General features: G+C 35.0%; 1 protein-coding gene across 30 annotated transcripts in view; it reads right to left on the bottom strand.

Moving 5' to 3' along the window:
- Nucleotides 1-16,783, bottom strand: part of BAZ2B (bromodomain adjacent to zinc finger domain 2B) — a 346,990-nt gene that overhangs the window by 122,407 nt on the left and 207,800 nt on the right. For 28 of the 30 annotated variants that reach the window (XM_081814352.1, XM_081814377.1, XM_081814356.1 and 25 more), the window contains one exon: nt 6,394-6,537. In XM_081814352.1, the coding sequence (XP_081670478.1) occupies nt 6,394-6,535 (142 nt within the window). In that variant the 5' untranslated portion in view covers nt 6,536-6,537. Of the gene's footprint in view, nt 1-6,393; nt 6,538-13,757; nt 13,803-16,783 lie in introns of all 30 variants that reach the window. The other 2 variants (XM_081814355.1, XM_081814360.1) reach the window with 1 other exon arrangement.

Genomic DNA, 16,783 nt, shown 5'->3' with positions numbered 1-16,783 from the left:
TATAATTATATATTGTGAAGAGTATGATGGAGGAAATTATTAGGGACAAAAATATGTAACAGTGGAACAATTACCTAGACACTGTGAAAAGAGGAGAATTCTCCAATTAATGTCTCAGGACATTTAACCTGAGAAAAAGCATAAGAATCAGCCACATGAAAATTTCCCAGACAGAGGGAGAACATGTTTGACATCCTGGTTTGGGAAAGAATGCTTTGTATCTGAAGAAGTAGAAGGCCAGGGACTCTGAAAGATAATGGGAACAGAATGAGAACAGTACCAGATAAGTTGTGGTTGTTTTTTTTTTTTTTTTTAAGATTTTATTTATTTGACAGAGAGAGACACAGCAAGAGAGGGAACACAAGCAGGGGGAGTGGGAGAGGGAGAAGCAGGCTCACCGCGGAGCAGGGAGCCCAATGCGGGGCTCGATCCCAGGACCCTGGGATCATGACCTGAGCCAAACGCAGATGCTTAACAACTGAGCCACCCAGGCACCCCCAGTAACCAGATAAGTTTTAAGTAGGCAGAGATTAGATCATGAAGAGTATATCAGTTAGGTCAAAAAGTACCAAACACCCAATTCAAAATGGCTAACTGAAAAGGTGAATGTATTAACTCATATTGTGTAAAAACTTTTGGAAACAGCTCCCTTTAGATAAGGAAGACTGATTGAAAGTTTACCAGTACCTAATTTCTCTTTCTTCTCTTGGCTCTATGTCCTCAAATGGGCCCTTTCTCCTATGTTTGTGAGACAAAACGGTATCCTTTCTCACTAATAAAAATCCCAGAATGGAGTCTCTTTGTCTTTGATCAGTCTGACTTACATTATGTGCCCATTATTCCTTAACCAATCACTACTGCCTGGAAAAAAAGATATTTGGATTGACTAGACTGGGTCACATATCACCCCTGGGGTCTTAAGTGAAAATTTTTTTTAAAGTGATTCGTTTTGACGGGGACAATTTCAGGTAATATTGTAGTGGTGGTGTAGAGGTCACATGAACCATCCACAGAAAATAATAATAAAACCTTGATTTAAAACAACATCAGGAAATTTAAAGGGGAAACTCTGGCAGTGAGCAAACCACAGAAACAATGAGGCTCAAATTCAGAGCCTGAACTATCCAAATGCCTAGCTATGAGTACACTGCATGAATGGGGATGGACCCAAGGGGCACAGCAAAATAGCTAGCAGAGAACATAGAGAAATCTACTCTTGAAAGACAGAGCTACCCATGGCAGATCAGTTGAGTTTGATGTATTTCTTAACTGAGTCCATTCCTTCACCATGATTAGCTTAGACAGCAGAAAGCCTGAAGCATCAGAGTACAGAGTCCAAAGCTGGCGGAACAGCTGGAAAGTAGTACAGGGTAATCTTAGAAGCAAGGGAACCAGAGAGAAAGAGACTCATCTCTGCCTAAGTACTTGGCTGACCCGACAATTTTCACAGGCACAAAGGAGACCCACAGGGTGCCAGTCTAAAACAGCAACCGTGGAAAGCCAAAAAACAGGGCACAGATCATCATCAGTATGTTTTTGACCACAATGACATTAAAATGGACATCAATAAAAAAAAAAATCAAAATGTCAAATTGTACTTAACAGGGAAATTTATAGCATTAAATGCATATATAAGAAAAAGAAAGGTCTTAAATAAATGATCTAAGCTTTCCCTTTAAGAAGTTACAAAAAAAAAAAAAAAAGAAATCACACTCACAGAAAAACAGAAGGAGATAATAAAGGACAGAAATCAATAAAACAGAAAACTGAGAAAAATCAATGAAACCAAAAGCTCGTTTGTCAAAAAGATTAATAATATTGATAAACCTCAAAAAATATTGATAAACCTCCAGTCAGAAAGAAAAAAGGGCACAAATTATTAATATCAATAATGAAAGAGAAGACATTCAAAGGATGAGGTATTATTTGGATCAACAATGTGCCCATAAATTCAATGATTTAGATGAAATGGACAAACTCCTTGAAAGACATCAACAACCAAGGCTCACTAAAGAAGAAAAAGATAACCTGAATAGTTTTATGTTGGTATTTAAAAAGTTGAACTCATGTTTTGTTTTGTTTTTTAAAGATTTTATTTATTTATTTGAGAGAGAGAGAATAAGAGACAGAGAGCATGAGAGGGAAGAGGGTCAGAGGGAGAAGCAGACCCCCTGCTGAGCAGGGAGCCCGATGCGGAACTCCATCCCAGGACTCCAGGATCATGACCTGAGCTGAAGGCAGTCGCTTAACCAACTGAGCCACCCAGGCACCCTGAACTCATGTTTTAATATCTTCCAACAACAACGACAACAAGAAAACCTTGAAAACCCAGATGACTTCACTGGTGGATTCTACCAAAAATTTAAGGAAGAAATAATACTAATTTGATACAAACTTTTCCCCAAACAGGTTTTCAAGAAGGAGGCAGAGGCATTAATTGAAATGGTCAAATTAAGAAATTATGATGAAACTTACAGCCATGGGATACACATGTGAGCATGAAAGTCCCATACTCTAGAAGACACAATATAAAATTAGTAGCCCAGGTCTGTGATGGCATTACCCACTTTGGCACTGCCTTTCAATGGGCTTGTGTGCTTAAATGCCATGCTTTCCTACTCATAGTTAAGCATTGTCAGAACTGACACATATCCTAAGTTGAGGCTTTTACTGGTCAACTTGCAATTTCCTCAATATACTATGATTTGGCACACTTCTATAGAGGGAATTAAGATACATATGTAAATCAGTCTCTTTAATTTTTCAAAGAAAAGTATGCATACTCAGGCTTTAGCCAGAGAAGTTTTAAATGGCTTATTTGTTTTATATATTCAGCATTTTTATAAGCTTTTGTTTGAAGGTTCTACCCTTAAAAATGGGTTGAAAACCACTGGTCTATGACACAATTTAAACTATCACTGAAATTTATCAAAGTTCTATCTTTGGATTAGGTCAATGACCACAAATCTCAAACAAATTTGATAAAGTGTAATTGTGAAACTATGATTCTCTTAGCCTTCACTCAGAGCCAGTATGTGGAATCGTCTGAGTATCTGTGAAATTGGCCCATGGGATACTGTGCATCATTTGGCTTGTTATACAAAGATTCTGGTGACATATTTCCTACACCATTCAGGGCCAGAAAAAAGTTCGGTTTTCATCTGAGGAATTGATATGCTTACTAGCAATGGTGTGTGAGTCGTGTAAGCCATTATGTTTTCCTTTTATTCTTAGCAGCTAATTCAGTAAGTTTTTTGTTCAGTAAGAGTGGCTTTCTTCAGCTAACACCTTTTCAGTTTTTAGAGCCTATGTTTTGAAAGTTTAGTTATTTTTTGTTTGTTTATTGTGCCAATACATTTACTGAAAGCTGTCCCAAATTATTTTTTAGAAATAGGCAGTTATTTTTAAAAACTCATACCTTAAAGGGAAAAGAAATATTACTCTTCTGATAAGACCAACAAAATCCATATGCAGATAGCCTTATATCAATCAATCATTATTGCAATGTTGTTTTCTAACCTAGTTACTACAATAAAATTAAAGTGTGTTGTGTTGTGAGATGCAATCCTCCCAGGTCCCTGCATGTTGTCGCTGGGTATGCTAAGAATGCAAAGCCTAGACCACTCTTTAAGCAGGCCATTTCTCAAGATTGCATTTGCAAGGAACAACCCTGAAAGATAAAGCAACATCTTCTTTAAGACAAAGAGTGGGTTTGCTTTCATTTTTATGAAAGCAATGGATTCCCCAAGTTCAGTATTCTTCAGCTGTGATACAAACCCACTGCATTTATAAGGTTCAATTGGGCCATCAGGTAGCCTCTGTGGGACTTGGGAGGCATGGGGAACCAATGCCAACATGATATTCATGTTAATTGCTGTGACAATAAGTAATAAAATTTCTGACCCAGGAGTTTCATGTCTTCTGCCAGCATCCATAATAGTGACAGACTAACTTGTAGGTAGGTATAATCCCAAATCCTGACAAGGTATTCACTCAAAAAAATTAGTTGATCATTCAAAGTTTGAAAGGTTTGAATTACATCCTTTGTAACTCAGAAGAATTCCTATAGACATACCATTAATGAAGATGACAGAGAATGGCCAATTAAAATAACTGTTTAAAACAACAGAATGTCCTCAAAGGAGCCATTAAAGAACTGCTGAGGTTTTGGGGCACCTGGGTGGCTCAGTCGTTAAGCGTCTGCCTTCGGCTCAGGTCATGATCCCGGGGTCCTGGGATCGAGCCCCGCATCGGGCTCCCTGCTCCGCGGGAAGCCTGCTTCTCCCTCTCCCACTCCCCCTACTTGTGTTCCCTCTCTCGCTGTGTCTCTCTCTGTCAAATAAATAAAATCTTTAAAAAAAAAAAAAAGAACTGCTGAGGTTTTGACATTTTAAAGATGAAAATTGTTTTCTTGTCTCTATAAATCAAACAAATTGAGGAGATTTAAGTTGTTTATTAAGACAGAGTCCAGGCCCATTAACACTCTACGATCTTGTTTTAAAATGAAGAGAATTATCAGAATGAATGAGCCAAAAAGAATGAATCAAATAAGAGAAGACAGGAAAATGATAAATAGAGCTATGTAGGACAACTGCACATTCTCTTAAGCAACCTTTGGGTTGGAAGTTAATATAAGGCTTTACTTTAAACATAAACCATAACACTGTGAAAGCTAAAAACAAAAAAAAAAAAGCATTTTCTTAGAAAGTGAAAAAACTCATGCTGTACATACTGAAAGTATAATGCGTTAATAACTGATCTATTTCTGAATAAACATAGAAATAAAATGTTTCCATTCAAAATAAGCAACTCAATCTAAAAAGTCTACAGCCTTTTAAGTTGGTAAATAAATGATAAAAAATGAATTCCTTTCCAGACAAGGAAATTTCTGATGCTACCCAGCAACTCAGCATATCCCACACCCCTTTTGCAACTCCCAACAAAAAATAGTGCCCAACATGTGACTAATTCAGAAAACTGAGAAATTGGTAACAGCAAAGTGTCCAGAAAACTCATGGCTCTGTACTCAAGAATGCTATTATTCAACATTAAACAAAAATTCTCTAGAAACCTTATATAAAGACTAATTCAGAAGTAAATACAAAGTTAGACGGCAGATTGGAAGATACACTGAAATTAGTTGACAACTAAGGAGAGAAGAATTATAAAAAGCAGGGAAGAATAATTACAAAGATACAATTGTGTGCAATCACTTAGACAAACTAACTTAAGATAAACCTGCATCACTATTTTTGAATACAGCATATCATCGAAGGCATTCATCATTTCATATATAAGGGAAGTGTGCATGAAGTTGTGAAAGGACTTAACCAAGACTGCAGAGGACGCAAGAGAACAGGGATTTTATTTATTTATTTTTTTAATAAAAGAGTGTTTTATCTTAGTTATTTTATAATCACTAAGAAAATTCTACAAAAAATTGTTCTGATACATCAATGACAAAATGACATCCTTCCCGTCATTCCATTGATTAAAAAAATAATTGAACAAATATGTATTTGGCAATTTACCAAGGTATTTTGTTAGCAAACATTCCATATTTATGCACTGCATTTATCCAAAATTATAAATCTAATTTTAAAAAGTGAGATATCATTTAGTTCTTCTGCTTATAAACATATGAAATAATCTTTAAGATAAAAAATATTTAAAGTTAAAAAGCTTCCTAGTGATAAAGGAATGAGTTAATCACACTTAACATGTTTTCTTTTTTTAAAAAAAGGATGTATTCTACCAAACCTGTGTTTGAACAAAGAGTGATTTTGGGCAGTAATTAAAAAAACTTTCTACATAATTAATAAAAATTTATGGTATTTTAATTTCTGAAATAAAGCTCTTATTATTGTCTTTTTAGCAATCTAAACTTTGTTCACGTTTAAAGAGAAACTTGTCATGCTGTTAATTTTTAAAATATTTTCCATCGAGTAAATGATCTATCTCCCTTAGTACACATCTGTGAACAGGGGTAGCTGGAGTTTGGCGAAGGATTATTTCAAATACCAGAAGCAAATTTAGAATAAAAGGTCCATAGCATTAGTACCTAATCTTATCACCAAGGACTCCTTTGTATTTCTTCACTCCCTCATGGGCCTATTGTTTCAAAACATTTTGCGTGTACTCATTTATTAATTGAAATGGTCAAATTAAGAAATTATGATGAAACTCTCAAAGAGAGCTTCTAATAAGCATGAAAAGTGCAATCTCAGTGTGCTGGTAAAATACAGAAAAAGCACAAACTAGATGTTTAACCTAGTTATTGTTCAACAGGTCAAAAGAGGTAATGAAATCATTTTATTCAGTTCAATAAAATGCTACAAATGCAAATTAGTAAATGGATGGCATTCTAAAACTGAGTTAATAAAGGGTATTCACCACATGGGTTGATTGTAGAGCTAAGTGAAGCAGCTCCCGTGGAAAGGCCGCCTTTTGAAACTGATGAAGCCACAGAAGGTAGAGAAGATGAAGGTGTAGTAGTGGAGGCTGTTGAGGATGGTAACCGTTCTCCAGACTCCATATCTATGAGAGGGAGAAAAATGTTAATTCTCAGTACTAGATAGTGGAATTATTCAAAGAATTAAACATACCTTATTATCAAAATAAGTCAAACATTTAGGCATACTTTTATAAAATGTGAAATAATTTCAAAATACATGTTCTCTAGAAAGATAAAATATGGAATGAAAACATAAGTATAATTTAAAATACCAATTTATGAAATAAGTTTAATGTTAAGTGTACCAAAACTTCTCTTAATAGACTTGCATATAACATATTAACTTCTTATTCTTCCTAAATCACCTCATCATCTATTCATTTACAACAGAATACCCATATTATCTTAACTCAAGAGAATAACACCACATTTGAGTGGACTGTCTTCTAAATTCAGTCTTGAAAGTCTTAAGCATCCAAGGATCTGACCTGGTAACCTCTATCAGAGCAAGCACTCCTCCCCCACCAAAAAGACAAATATATTTTAGAGTTGTTACTAATGTCAGGTTTGAACTATAGTTAAAATGGCCTTAGTACAACCCATTTATAATGACCAATTCACTTACATGTAACTTTTTTTTTTTGCTTAGCTATTTCAGGTGCAAAGTTACATTGGTCTTGTTGTAAGTTTATGTTGATATTAAAAATCTAGAGTAGAAATGGGTGAAGGGGGATCAAAACGTATAAACTTCTAGTTTTAAAATACGTAAGTCATGGAATATAATGTACAACATGGTGACTACTGTTAGTATTACTATAGTGTGTATTTGAAAGTTCTAAGAAAGTAGATCTTAAAAGTTCTCATCACAAGAAAAAAAATTGTAACTGTGTGGTGATGAATGTTAAATAGGCTTATTGTGATGATCATTTTGCAATATATACAAATATCCATCATTATGTTTCTCTTCATATTCTGTCACTGCTCTCAATCACCTCTACAGATGATGATACTGCTATAATGAGTATATCCATATTCTTAAAGAACTTTTCTTTCTCTTTATTAGCATTCATCATGGAAAAGAGTAGTTGGTATTGATGGTTACATGAAACTAATGCTTAAAAGGCAGGTTTTGGGCCATCAAACAGTCACAAATGAGCTTGGAGACATGTGGCTGGTCTGATGGCAAGGCCCATACTGACATTTTCTCCACAAATTATTTTCACCAACAAGTCTCATTTCACTACATACAAAAATTATGTATCCTTTACCTAGTTAAGAGTTTACAGAAAAGGGCTATTTTTAAAAATGTATAGCTGGTAACCTCATTGTCTTAAAAAAATTCTAAAATGTACTATTTAAATATGTTATTTTTAAAAAATAATGTAAAGGTTTTTTTTTTTAAATTTGCCTTTATACTCCACAGCAAAAATAATTTGGTGATATAAATAAGTACTTTAGCTGAGTACTTGGCATAAAACTATTCAATAAATAATAGTCATTACTTTTTTTAGGATAATAAATTATGAACCCTACATATATTTCTTTCTGTTGCTGTAATTCTTTCTGTTGCTATAACTTGATTCAGGACTAAAGCAAGTAAAACCCAGAAAGCAAAATGAGCAGTCTCTACATATTGCTTATTGGAGATCTTTTCTTGGAAATGGTCATTAAAATTAAAAATATACATATACTTGGATCTTACAATCTACTTTTGAGAATCTATTCTGTAGAAATAAAATACTAGTAGGTTCCTTATTATAACATTGTTTAAAAATAAAATTTAAACCTGGCAATTAGAAAGAATAGAACTACAGCTAGTAGTATGATGTTAAGGGCCTTTTTTAGTTTCAGTAAAAGTGGAATTTTTCTTTTATTCTTGGTTCCTTTTGTTCATTTAAGTGGAAAAGGGCTTAACTTTAAAAAAAAATGCTTATGTAGAGCATAAGCTTTTCCTTAGAAGTTCTATTATCTACATTATTCATGTATTATTTTATTTCAACTATTTTGATCTTAGTACTGCAGCGATAAGAGTCCAGGGATGCTGCTAAACTCCTACAATGCACAGGACATCCCCCACACAGAAAATTACCTGGCCCAAAATGTTAGTAGTGCCAAGGTTGAGAGATCCTGATCTAAAGTATTAAAAATTATATTACTTAGAATTCAACTAACTAAAACTTTCTATTAAGTAGTAGTTCTACATAATTGTTATAATAAGATGATTCAAACTGATTTATTGACATTGTGACAAATTATAACATGATCATTATATTCAACCTATCATTTGTGTCAGTCTAACTCTAGTCTCTTATTTTACATTTTGTCCTAATTGTTTGAAATTGATAAAGTACGATATGTCATTAACACATATCAGAATATCTGCTCATGCTGGATAATATGAATTTTCTATATTTTACTAGGATGACATTTGCCAATAACAATTCTGAGAATAGACAAAAATCAGAATTACCACAAACAACTTTCCTGCATGATGATTTTCTATACTCATTCCAGAAAGACTCAATGATCAGTTGTTAACGATAACACTGTTCAAATTCAGGCATATCAACCTTCCCTTTTGTGTAATCACAGTGTTTATGAATGCTGACATCTGCTGGGCATAAACCTGAGCAGGTGCTATTAGGGAAGGACAAGACACGTTGACTAAGAAATACAAATGTGATCAGCTGCCCTTTGTTTTAGTTGCACGATTCTTCAGTGCTAGAAGCACAGCTACAGAATAGACTGAATATTCAGAAAGTAAACATAAAAAGAGACTTAGATGTTTCTTCTAGAAGGTGTTCTGTCTTTATCTTTGCCAACAATACCAAAAGTTCTCTGTGGGAATTCAAAGCACAAAAGTAGATTTGATGAAACCTGGCTTTTCCTTGCAATGTAAACTCAAGTGAAAAACAATAATCAAGAATAATAAAGATCATGAGGTAGTCACTATGCTGCTGCTTTTGGTTTAGTAGTACCACTAACAGATTTACAATTCCAGTATTTTCTAAAAGTTCTGACAAAGGCTTTTATAAAACTGTTTCTTTAGATAACTTCCAGGCAACTGAACACTTGGACAAATAATATTTCAAGATTTTAAGTAGCAAAACAAAAACAAAAGCCAAGAAGACACAAACACTTTTCTGGTAAGGGATTTTGTGAAACAGGAGATAAGGCAGAAACATTAGACAACAAACAAAATTATATAATATGTTTGAAGGAAAATCATTCTAATTACAAAACTTTTATTTTACCTACATTTTCAAAAATAGTTACTTTGAGTCATTAAGTATAGTATATTGTGGTTTAAAGCATGACTATATAAAATGAACCAATTTCCTTTGAAGCTTCACACATTTTACTACCACTGTAAAGAGTAACAATTACATCCCCAAACAAAAGCGGGCTGGCAATCAGGTGCTCTGTTGCAGCCTGTGATCTGGAGCAAGTCTCAGACACCCTAAATACCAGTTTCCCTATCTGAAAAATGATAGGTTTGAACTAAACTAACCCTCTGATAGTGCCTACTATCAGAATTTTATCAACTTGATGGTAAACAAAACAAAACAAAACCTTCACATTGCATTAAAATATTTAACAATTTCGGGTGGCTGAGTGGCTCGGTTGGTTAAGCGTCTAACTCTCGATTTCAGCTCAGGTCATAATCTTAGGGTCATGAGATGGAGCCCTGGCACTCAGTGGGGAGTCTGTTTGAGATTCTCTCTCTCTCTCTCCCTTTACCCTTCCCCCCCCAAAATGAATAAATAATTCTTTAAAATATTTAACAATTTAATTCCACTTTTTCCTTATCCTCCCTTTCATTGGCCTGGTTCTATCTCCTAATGTGTATCATGCTAAATCACAAATTTCTGCTAAATCTTTTAAAGATTTACTCATCTTATTTATACCTCAAGAGACTTGATAAGAAAATTATCCAAGAGTAAAGCACTGATTTTCATACTGTTCAGTAAATATCTATTCAAAAGGATTAAATATTCCTTTGCAATGAGATATCTGTGAGAAAGAGGTTATCCTAAGATATAAAAGAATATTATAGAAGATCTGAGCAAAATTTAACATGTATGGATCATCTAAACTGCAGGCAGAGTATATGAATTTATTGACTAGGATTAGAGATTTCTAATAAGGATACAAAAGTCAGAAGAATAAAAAGAGAGACAATGTCTAGTTAATTGTTCCTTTCATCTACAAAGTCCCAAAGTACAAGCAAAAAGACCTAAAGCTTTGCTTAACTAGGAAATACAACTAAAATTAACTGGAATTTCTGAGATATTTCTGGAGAGTAATTGAGGCTGATGAATAAGAGATTGAGAAAAACAAAGCAGGCTAACAAATAGAAGTCATGTTACTTTATGCAAGATATCCACATACACTCAGAAGTTGAATAAAGAAAGACTCCAAGTACTACAGTCTGATGAACTAGAATTAAAACTCCCTTTCAGCGGGAAAGAAGCAAAGCTAAACTAACAGGAAAAACACACTTCTTAAAGAATAAAATGCTATAAAACCCCACTCCTGGCACAGAGACCCACAACCAGGAAGAAACTCAAAACCCAGAAGTTCTCCCTGGGGAGCAAAGAGTTCGAGCCCCACATTGGGCACCCCAACTTTTATGACACATACTTGAGAGATGAGCCCCCAAAACAACTAACTTTGAGAACCCAACAAGCCCCCAAAACAACTAACTTTGAGAACCCAACAAGGCTTACATTCCAAGACCTACAAGACCATGTGATCTGAGAAACTGCTCTTAAAGGACTCACCCACCCCAGGACCCAGCTCAGAGGCAGCCAATCACACCCAGACCTAAAGTGAAGAAGGTTCACCTACTTATGTTAAAGCATCGGCATGAGGGAGCAGCATCTAATTTAACACACACATCCAGGAGCTTGCTGGAACACTCGCCAAGGATGGAGACTGGCAGATGTCATCTTCACACTTCCCTCTCTGTTGTACTCCAGAACACCAGTATCTTCCAGAAGGAAGCTTTTACATGCAACTAGTGCCCCAATTTTGATGGCTACTACCTAGGAAACACCTCTTGACTGCCTACTTGTGGAGGCCAGGGGAGATTGTTTTCCTGGTCCCACACACTGTAATAATCATACCCCTATCTAGAACACCGATTTTTGGACTGCTTCCAAGGGATAGCTCTACATCACCTGGCTCTGGTAGGCAGTGGGGCTCACACTCACGGATCCACACGACTGCACCAAGCAGAGAAAGGGTTCTTAAACAGCTACCGTGTCCAGCAAAGGGAAGATGCAACAAATGCACAACTTGATCTTTCTGTGAGGGAGCTTTATTAGCTCATCACCATGAATTTGACCTGAGGGGTCAGCTTCTAATTAAACATACATCGAAGGGCTGACTGTAATCTTTTCCAGAGAACTTGGAGGCTGGGTACTATCTTGGAGCTCACCATTTGTCACATTCCAGGGTCCTAGTGTCTCCTAGAGAGTTTTATACACATCTGGTATCCTAGTTTTTATGTCTGGAGCCCTGGTTTTTCTAGCTGTCATGCAGGGAACATCCCTTCATCACCTAGCTCTGGGGGTACATGGAAAGATGTTCATATCACTAATCATCAGGGTGATGCAAATTCAAACCACAATGAGATAACACCTCACACCCGTTAGAATGGCTATTATCTGAAAGACAAGAAATAACAAGTATTAGCAAGGGAATGGAGAAAAGGGAACCCTTGTGCACAGCTGGTGGGGATGTAAATTGGTGCAGCTACTAAGGAAAACAGTATGGAGGTTCCTCAAAAAAATTAAAAATATAATGATCCAATAATTCCATTTCTGGGTATTTATCAAAATGAAAACACTAATTCGAAAAGATAATAGGCACCCCCATGTTCACAGCAGCATTATTTACAATAGCCAAGGTATGGAAACAACTTCAGTATCCATCAATGGATGAATGGATAAAGAAATTGTGGTATAAATATAATGGAATATTCCTCAGCCATAAAAAGAATGAAATCTTGCTCTTTGTGACAACATGAATGGACCTCGATGGCATTGTGCAAAGTGAAGTTAAGTCAGAGAAAAATAAACACCATATGATCTCTCTTATGTGTGTATACCTTTAAAAAATTTAGAAGTAAAAATAAGAAAAAAACCAAGCACATAGATACAGAGAAAAGACTGGTGGTTACCAGAGGTTGGGGTGTGGAGGGCTGAAAAAAAAGGGTGAACTGTTTTTGTCTTCTTTTGAATTTAAAAATGTTCTGCAGAGTCTTAGGTATTTTTAAGTGTGTTGGAAAAAAGCAAGGAGAGAAAGAAGTAGAGGGTATGGCTCTAGCCCATATGCTACTAGCTTCCATCAAAGATCCTCTTTTATCTGTTTTGTATAGTGAGATACCATGTGAGATTTTGTTTGAAAAAAGGGTCCCATTGCATTTAAAAAAAGTTTTCAAACCACTGATCTAAAGGATCTCTTTCTCATATCACTTCTTAATAACATGACCATCTGCCCAATCCTATTTGCTGTGACTTCAAAATCTGAGTCCCCAACTGGAAGTAGGAGGCACTTTCATTCTTGCTTGGTCTTCAAATCCTAATTTCAAGCCACTGTACAATGTGTCTTCAAATTAGATCTTACTCCCCTACGAAGAACATCCTCCTAACTCTGTACCCCAAATACTCTGACCCTGGTAGACTGAGTCAATCACCTACTTGGGGAAGTTGTAAGTGACACATCTTACTACCTACTAACTCTTTTTCAGTATCCCCCTGGATACTCAGTTCTCTCTTCTCTGTTTTCGATCTTCATTTGTTTTAAAGAGGAAAGCAAAAAGAATAAGAATAAAATAAGGTAATTGTTGAATAGAATGCTTGGCTCTATTGACATTAATTAGTAACCTCCCCATTGGAGGTTGGGGGGGGACTAAGTGATGGATTTACAATATTATAGTAAAACAATTTCTTCCTCTTAGAAAATTTAAAATCTAATGACTCATCCTTTCCTTCCCATCTGTTAAAATGGAGAAGGTAGACTTCCTTCATTCTCTTAAACTAATTATCACCTTTTTGCAGCTTGTCAGGAACTTTACCTCACTGATCATTCTCTCCCTTTTCTCTATCTCTACTGGACTCTTCTCAGTTATCTTCCATCTTTAAAAACAACAAGAACTCTCCTTTGACCACTCATCCCTATTTTGCCACCCATATTTTTTACCCTCATTTTCAACTAAGATTATTAAAATGAAATTGTCTACTTTTATGGTTTTCTTTTTTTTTTTTTTTTACTTGCCCCTCATAACATCACTTACTCAGGTCTGGCCCATCATTAGTATGACTTCAGTGTTGGGATCCCGCTGCCAAAACAACGCATGAAAGTTAAGCAAAATCTAATCAGGCGAGTCTATAGCTCAGCAGAAAGACAGACTATAAAAATAATACAGAAATTAACCAGGAGGTAAAGAGAATTTTAGAATAAAAGTTGGCAGCAATCTGACTGGGGGAATGCAAACAAATCAGATGGAAAAATTTAAACAATGGTATCTTTAATGCAGGAGGCAAACACTGTATGCAAAGCATGGAATTCATATCCCATAAAGGGGGTTGAGCATGTACCTGTCTATCCTCCTGACCCCCAATCCAGTCCATTGCCAAGTCTTCTCAACTTTACTTCTATCATAATTTTATTTTATTTTTTACTTCTACCATAATTTTAAATTGATCTACATTTTTCCATCTCCATAGTACCACCTTGATCCATGTCACTAACAGTTTTCCTCTAGAAACTGTTTTCTTTTGTCCCAGTACCCTAATCCTTGCTGCTAAAATTCATTCTTCATAGAGTAAACTTTGTTAAAAATATAAATTAGATAATGGCACTTCTTCAACTTTTCAATAAACACTGCAGTTATATTTAAGATAAACTATAAAATCATTGAAAGGCTCTACAAAGTTCCTCCATCTACATTCTTTAGCCTCATACATAATATGTGCTCAATATTTTTTGGTTGAATGAGCTAAATATAAAACATAAGGGGAAATTATAGAGACATTTTTCATAGTCATGACTGTTTTCCTTGACACTCTTATCATTAAACTCTAAAAAAAAATTAAGTGAAAAACTGAAGTGAAAAAATAGGATGAGGGAGATATTTAAATGTTGATCCTATTATTTACCCTTTTGAATTTTTGTTTATATATTTAATAATCTGAAATAATTAAATACATTCACCAAATTTTCAGGGAAACAGTTTTAGTGAAATTGTTTAATTCTACAGCAGGCAAAATAAAATTGATAATAGATATATTGGAAAACACACAGTTCAAATGGAATATGTTCAAAGTTGTATAAAGGACCAAAAGCACCATGAATACAAGATTGGAAAAAACACTAAAAAGAAACAGAGTTTAAAAAAAAAAATGAGGAGTCAGATTACATAACAAGTAAATTAACTTAAAACTGAATTTCAATGTGGATGAATGTATCAAATACATTCTACTATTACTGACAGTATCATCACCACTTAAAACCCTATTAATAACTCCACCCATCACCATACTACTTATTGGGAGTCTAGTATTTATATCAGGCACTATGTTAAGTATTTTCTCTTCATTATTTTAATTATACCAAGTAAACTGCAAATATATTGTCATCAATAATAATAATTTTCAGATGAGGAAACACAGACATATAAAAATTAAGTAACTTGCCATAAACAAAGCTGTTAAGTGTCAGAGGCAAAAATCTGACCTCACTCTTGGTATTTAAGAAATTTTATTATAATCTGAATTACTAAGGGACATGTTAAGTGTGGACACTATACTTTTTTAACACTTTAAGAAATAGGGGAAGAAACAGATAAGACACTGTGAACAATTAAAATGTAACAAAAAATAAATTTTATTTAAAAAAAAACAACGGAAAATTTTAGGCCAAAAATAAGAAGACCAAAGAATGAGAATTGTGGTCTTAAGAACTCCTGGTTTAAAAAAAAAAAAAAAGGCATGTAAGGGCACCTGGCTGGCTCAGTCAGAAAAGCCTGTGACTTGAGATCTCAGGGTCATGAGTTCGAGCCTCATGTTGGGTGTAGAGATTATTAAAGAAAATAAACTTTAAAAAACCTTAAAGGAAACAAAAATTTCTTTTATTTATGTATGTATGTATGTATGTATGTATGTTAGTCACCATACAGTAAGTACATCATTAGTTTTTAATGTAGTGTTCCATGATTCATTAGAAACAAAAATTTTTAAAAAGCATCTAAAAAATAGTCTCTGCTCACTTCAGCAGCACATATACTAAAAAATAGTCTCTTATTCAGCCTTTTTCTTTTCCCTCTAAAAATACCTATAAAAACCCAGAAGAAGAAAATGTAATAACATAGAAAATTAAGAGGGCTAATGACCCATCAAAATCTAGGAAGAATTTCTCTACTCCAACAAAATAAACTGAAATATTTATTTATTTATTTATTTATTTTATTTTTTTTATTTGCGAGAGAGAGAATGAGAGACAGAGAGCATGAGAGGGAGGAGGGTCAGAGGGAGAAGCAGACTCCCTGCTGAGCAGGGAGCCTGATGTGGGACTCGATCCCAGAACTCCAGGATCATGATCTGAGCCGAAGGCAGTCGCTTAACCAACTGAGCCACCCAGGCGCCCTAAACTGAAATATTTATTAAAGTGGATAACACATAACCCATTAAAAATCTTATTTTCTAATACTATTTAACACAAGAAAACATTCATGGTTAGTGTTAAATGAAAAAAGGCAACATATATAACATAAAGTATGATCTAATTTTGTTTTATTTTTATTTATTTTTTTAGAAGAATTATAGAAAGACATTTTTATTATTTCCACCTTTATGTTTCTTTTTTAAAAATTTTTTTATTGTTATGTTAATCACCATACATTACATCATTAGTTTTAGATGAAGTGTTCCATGGTTCATTGTTTGTGCATAACACCCAGTGCTCCATGCAGAAAGTGCCCTCTTTAATACCCATCACCAGGCTAACCCATCCTCCCACCCCCCTCCCCTCTAGAACCCTCAGTTTGTTTTTTAGAGTCCATCGTCTCTCATGGTTCGTCTCCCCCTCCGATTTCCCCCCTTCATTCTTCCCCTCCTGCTATCTTTTTTTTTTTTTTCTCTTAACATATATTGCATTAGTTGTTTCAGAGGTACAGATCTGAGATTTAGCAGTCTTGCACAATTCACAGTGCTTACCAGAGCACATACCCTCCCGGGTGTCTATCACCCAGTCACCCCATCCTTCCCACCCCACCCCCCACTCCGGCAACCCTCAGTTTGTTTCCTGAGATTAAGAATTCCT

This window comes from Leptonychotes weddellii, chromosome 3 (genome assembly GCF_054177405.1).
Source record: "Leptonychotes weddellii isolate Sample4059 chromosome 3, ASM5417740v2, whole genome shotgun sequence".
Lineage (NCBI taxonomy): Eukaryota > Metazoa > Chordata > Mammalia > Carnivora > Phocidae > Leptonychotes > Leptonychotes weddellii.
Note: the sequence above shows the minus strand (reverse complement) of the source record. Positions and strands in the feature narration are given on the sequence as shown.